The sequence below is a fragment of the Rhinatrema bivittatum genome, chromosome 5 (assembly GCF_901001135.1).
Source record: "Rhinatrema bivittatum chromosome 5, aRhiBiv1.1, whole genome shotgun sequence".
In the NCBI taxonomy this organism is placed as follows: Eukaryota; Metazoa; Chordata; class Amphibia; order Gymnophiona; family Rhinatrematidae; genus Rhinatrema; species Rhinatrema bivittatum.
In genome coordinates this window covers 373029248-373035247 of record NC_042619.1, presented here as the reverse complement: position 1 = coordinate 373035247, position 6000 = coordinate 373029248, and the positions used below count along the sequence as shown (strand labels likewise).

Below are 6000 nucleotides of genomic sequence, written 5' to 3'. Positions count from 1 at the left end.
CATGCAGGTTACCTCCATGCAACCTTTTCTTCATTTCAACTCCAGCCTTCAGGGATATTCCACAGTATTTAATCCCATGCCTTTTTGAATTCATTTACTGTTTTTGTCTTCACCACCTCCTCCGGAAGGGCATTCCATTCATCCACCACCCACTCCGTGAAAAAATATTTCTCTCCTCATAATTCTTCCGATGCTGACCGCACACCATTTTGGTCGCTCTTCTTTGGACCGCCTTCATCCTGTCTCTGTCGTTTTTGAGATAATGGGCTCCAGTACTGAACACAATACTCCAGGTGAGGCCTGTACAAAGGCATCCCCTCCTTTTTTCTTACTGGTTATTCCTCTCTCTGTGCAGCCCAGCACTCCTCTGGCTTTAGCTATCGCCTTGTCACATTGCTTCACAGTCTTCAGATCGCCAGACACTATCACCCCAAGGGTCCTCTCCCAGCCACGCACATTAGTTTTTCATCACCCATCACATGCAGCTCTTTTGGATTGCAGCACCCCAGATGCCTGACGCTGCACTTCTTGGCATTGAATCCCAGATGTGCACTTATACCATAAGAAGTACTTCTTGACCTGATATTTTATGATGGAATATCCGCCCTGCACTGTAGTTGTGAGGATTTTTGTATTTTTATTTTCTAGTTCTAACTCTGGAGGTCATTTACTAAGCATCATCTCCCCGTAGATACAGAATGGGGGGGGGGGGGGAAGAACCCTTTAGTGCACAGGCCCCCCCTCTTCGTCTCGCGCGGGTCACGGTGAGTCTGAGCAGGGCTCCGGCGTTACACAACCGCTCCAGTTCGGGGAGCGGGGAGGGGCGGGGCGTCGGCCCGCGCGTCACGCGGCGGAGCGCGGGCAGAAGCGAAGCCGGCAGCGGGGATGGGCAGGAAGAGGCAATCACAGCGCTGCTCGAGCGAAGAGGCAGATTAAACTCCGCCAGCCGCTTCCCTGGAAAGAGGCGGAAAAAAAAAAAAAAAGAAAACAAAGCATCAAATACAAGCGCAGAGTGGAAGCGAGCGGGGAGCCCGAGCAGCGCCTTTATGGCGACCGAAGCGGCTCTCCCGCTGGAGGGTCTTTGTCTGTGCCCCCACCCCCCCCCCACCGATTGACTGACGATTTAAAGCTCCGAACCGACGCTTCTCCCGAAGTGGGCATCGGATTCTGGCTTCTGCCCTGCGGGGACTTTAAAAAAAAAAAAATAATAATAAAAAATAAAATCCACTCCTGCCGGCGGTGGCTGAAGCTCGAGCAGGTGTCTGCGAAGGTGCGATCTAAGCGGTCCCAGCGGGCGCGGCTCGGTCCTAGGGCGATCGCAGCGGCGGGCCGCGCGCTGCTCCTCTCCCGCAGGCTCGGGGACCAGGGAGGGGCGGGGGCGCGGGACGCCGGCCCTTTGTCTTCGGAACGCCGGCCCTTTGTCTTCGGAACGCTGGGGGTGCGGGCGATGGAGGCGAGCGGCGGGCAGCGCTCGGACCGCGCGCCGCCCGATCTCCCCCTGCCGCCCGGCCTGGCCTCGGAGATGCTGGGCGTGGCGGGGGAGGCGTCCCGGGCGGGCGACTTCCAGCTGGCCGCCGAGATCTACGGCTCGCGGCTGGCCCAGCGGCCCGAGCGGGCGCTGTGCCTGCGGCGGGCGGAGGCGCTGGCCCGCGCCGGCCGCCTAGCCGAGGCCCTGGACTCCTACGCCGCGGCCGCCGCGCTGGCCCGGCTGCGGCCCGAGGAGCTGCGGCCGCTGGTGGAGGGCATCGCGCTGGGCGTCCGGGAGAAGGCGCTCCGGCTGCCCGCGGGGGCCCCGCCGGAGCGAGGCGGCGGCGGCGGCGGCTCCGATCTCTTCTCCTGCCCCGGCTGCCGGCGCTTGCTGCTCGATCCCGCGACGCTGCCTTGCGGCCACACTTTCTGCAAATGCTGCCCGGAGGGAAGAGGGCGCGGGGAGTGCCCGCTGTGTGGGGGCGAGAGCGGGAGCCCAGCCGGGGCCGCCGCCGCCTGCCCCGGCCCCTCGCAGGGCGCCCGAGTCAACGTGCTGCTCGGCAACTTGCTGGAGAAATGGTTTGAGACCGAGAGCCGAGTGCGAAAACTGTGCGTCGAGGGGGACGTTTTGCGCCAGCAGCAAGATCTGACGGGGGCATTAGGAAAATACGACCAAGCCGCCGAACTGGGTAAGCTGCAGCGTGCGGGGCTGCCGTGTGCGACCTTTTGGTTCTCTCCCGCTCCCATTATGGGGAGGGTTAGATACTGTTCGTAAACTTTTGTGTTCAAAATAAGACCTGCACAAAGCATGTTCGTCTTGGGAGTTAAAACTTTCAATATTTGGTCGTCTAATAAGGGGGTAACCATTTCTATCCAGCTGCTTTGTTTGAATGAACTGTTTTAGCCTTCCCTTGGCAGTCACGTGATCCTATTTATATGTAATTTGTTTTGAAACAAGTTGTACCGACTCCCCTTATCAAATTTGTTTGTACTAAGAAAAGTCTATTATGTTAGCCTTGTACAATATTTGTTACCAGAAGCGTGCCCAGTCTGTGATCACGTTTCATTGTGATGTACCTATTGTAGTGCAGGGTACCTTGACCTTTGACACATTCCTTGACCTTAATGTGCTTTATTGCAGATGTAAGCCTGACAGATGGCCTAATGCATGTTTCTTGACCTAGATTCTGAGTTGTTGTAACACCGCCCGGAGCTCTTTAGTTGGAGAAGCATGTGATGGCACAAATGAAAACTGCAAGACAGTATTAGCAAAAAGGAATGAGTTCCATGTCTGAGTGAATTGAATCCAGCTGATGCTGTGCAGGGTATGGAGTGCACCTATAAGGAGGTGTTTAGCAACTAAATAGGTGGCCAGTGTAGCTGGAAACTCTCCTAACTTTCACCCAGCAGCTCAGATTTATCAGTCTCCTCTGTGTGAATTAGCTGTGGTCTAGGCTAGGGTACCCCTAGTTGCTTCTTGATTAAAGCAGCATGTTTTAACAGGAGACTAAGTGATCTTAGATGTTCCTTTTGATGCTGGACCCTCAAATATCCCTCAAGCAATGACACTCTGGCATCACTGGAAAACCAGCCTCACCTGCATATATTCATAACCAGCTGTTGACTTGAGGTATCTGAAGCCATCTGTGTTTATGTGCTGGACTACCAGTGCAGAGGTGTGGACCCCTCTCTCTCTCTCTCCCTCCCCCTCTCTCCCATTTCATCTTTTTTTTCAGTTTGGGGTCTCTTTTTTTTTTTTCCTAACCACCTGATCTGTGGGGAAAAAATTATAGCTGTCATGGGCTCTCAGAATGATACCTGAAGGAGTTCCACCTCCTGAGGAACTGACCAGGACATTGCACTGGGAGGTGCTGACATTTCTTTGTATTCAAGGGTATTCTGTCTGCTGAGGGAGGACTATATTTAAGCTGTAGAGTGGATTGTCTGTTAATGGGTAGCAATTACTTCAGGTTTAAAAGTGTAAATTTGTGAGTGTTTGAAGCATTAAAGTGTAAGACTGCTTGTGTATGGGCTTGTCAGCATTGTTCCCTTTTAAGGCGAGCGTGTGAGTGGTTACAGAGGGTCTCCAGTGCCCAGGGTCCAGTTCATTTGTGCTCCCCCCCCCCCCCCCCCCCGCTAGAAATGTTTAAAGTCACAGAAATTCACACTAATACAAATCCCAGAAAAGAAATGAACTGTTGTGCATACCCTATTCACCCTGTAGGGGGGCCTCATAAAAAAATACACCCCCCCCCCCGCCTCCAGCTGGTTAACAGAACATGAAAAATCCTACTCGGCTGCTGTTGTCGCAAAGGCTAGGAAGGAGAACTGGAGAAAAGGTGATGGGGAGGGATCCCCTTGAAATAAGTGAGACAGGAAACCCACCCAAGCTGAGCCGCTCTGAGGGAGCCCACAGGGACTGCTATTAGAACCAGATACTTCAAATCACAATAACTTTGTACTAAGTACTCGGAGAAGTTTGCAGTACAGGTCTGCCACTGAAAATAGAAGCAGGGAATTTGTTTTGCCAAAAAAAAAAAAAAAAGGAATTCTCAGTTTTCTGATGTATGTTATTATTAATCTAAGGATTGTACCACCATGGCCTGCACAAACCATAACCTATGGTCTCCTCTTTCTCTCCATGTGCACTGTCTGCGTGTGGCTCCGGACCAGAGCTGGTGCAAGGGTATTAGATGTCTTCGGCGTACCTTACAGTCTTGTACCCTCCCCCCAATGGCCCCCCCTACACACAGTTAAAAATTATGCATTTATAACCTTTTTTTTTTTTACATGAAAAAGAACGTTCAAAGTACAGTCTACTGAGGTACAAATATCATTTAAAATATGTGTGTTATATTTACATGTACTGCTGTGGTGCCAACCAGAAAACCCTGAAAAAAAAGATGCTTTAACCCATAATGGCATTAAGGCTATTGTAATGCAAGTTAGATGTGGGCTATTTCAATTGCAATATAGTAAAGCTCCAGTACCAAAACAGTACTAACTGCCAGTACTCAAACTGTAACAGTGAAATGGCAATACTGCAAATATTAAACCAGGCCTAACCCCCCCCCCCCCCCAACTACATTTCCTATTAGGAAAACAGAGCAAGCAAGGCTGCTATATATATATATATATCCCTATACAGAAACTACATGCTAGCAGAATACCTCATCTTGGACACACATGTAGAACTCAGACCAAATATTTATTTAAAATTGCACTGATCAGCCACTTCAAAGTGGATTATTTTCAGGTACTATAGATATTTCCCTGTTCCTAGAGGGTGCACAATCTGTTTGTACCTGGGGCAATGGAAGGTGAAGTGATTTGTCTAAGGTCACAAGGAGCAGCAGTGGGATTTGAACCCTGGTGTCCCTGGTTTATAGTACTCAAACCACTCGGCGGCTACTCCATGCCCCACAGAATAAAGAGACCATAAAATATAAATGGAAACACATAGACAACAACTGAATTGGAAACCGCAACAAGCCAGACTCTGTATGCAGTGCAACAATGGAAAAATAGAAACATCTCTATGCCTCATAAAACAAAAATTAAGAAACCAATCATAAAAGTAAAATCATACTAAGAAAATATTTCATAAAAGTAAAAACATACTAAGAAATATTTCAAAACTGCTGACAAATAGAGCATTCAATATTTAAATATATAAACATTTTAAAAAGGTCCCAAAAATCAATAACATTTTAAGAGCAGATAAATAATACCAAATAATTAAAACTAATAAGGATAAAAGAAATTATCCGCTTTCTGTACCTGGGAACTTGTGATTTCCAGTCAGCCTGAGATTGTCAGGGAGGAGAGGGGGTGCCCAAACATTGCCCTCGGCTCTCTGGCTCATATACACACACTAACACACACTCATTCTCTGGTACATTCCTGCTCTCACACTCGCTCTTCTCCCTCTCTGAAGCTCGCAGGTTGTGGCAGCTTTTGCCTTCAGCCCATGCAGTCGATGGGGCGACCCCTGCTTTTTCTTCCCAGGGCATGGGCCGATTCTGCTACTGCTCTTGTCTTCTGGCCACAGGGCCAACCGTGCTGCTGCTCCTTCCCTCCTACTCGTGTCTCCTACCTTCTCTGGATCCTTCCCCTCTCACTCCTCCTTTCCCTCCCCTCTGTCATCCCCGTAACCCTCATCCTCTTCCCTTTCATTTCTTTCCCTCTTCCTATCCTCCCTTCTCACTCATCCCTCTTCCCCTCATTCACTCCTCCTCTCTTCCCTCCTTGCCCCTTCCCTCCTCAGCTCTCCTCTTTCCCTCACCCCTTCTCTTCTCTCCCCTTTATTATTCCCTTCCCTCGCTCTCTACCCTATCACTCTTCTTTCCTCCTCTCCTTTCTCAGTCTGAAGCAAGGGGGAGGCAGGAGAGTGAAAGGTTCACCCCCTCCAGTTGCCCGCCTCCCTTCACCTCCTTTAGCTTGCAGGGCACATCTGCTTCCCACGTTTTCTTTCTTCAGCCTCTGTGGGGTTGCCTGTGGGGTTCCCACTCCCCGCAGACAAAAGAAAAAAAA

General features: G+C 50.4%; 1 protein-coding gene across 4 annotated transcripts in view; it reads left to right on the top strand.

Annotated features, from left to right (window-relative positions):
• Window positions 1–849: 849 nt before the first annotated feature.
• Window positions 850–6000, top strand: part of LONRF2 (LON peptidase N-terminal domain and ring finger 2) — an 81301-nt gene continuing 76150 nt past the window's right edge. For 2 of the 4 annotated variants that reach the window (XR_003857169.1, XM_029604790.1), the window contains exon 1: window positions 851–2156. Coding sequence is in view for 3 of the 4 variants with exons in the window: in XM_029604790.1 (XP_029460650.1) it covers window positions 1448–2156 (709 nt within the window). In the remaining variant the exon portion in view is untranslated. Of the gene's footprint in view, window positions 2157–6000 lie in introns of all 4 variants that reach the window. The other 2 variants (XM_029604789.1, XM_029604788.1) reach the window with 2 other exon arrangements.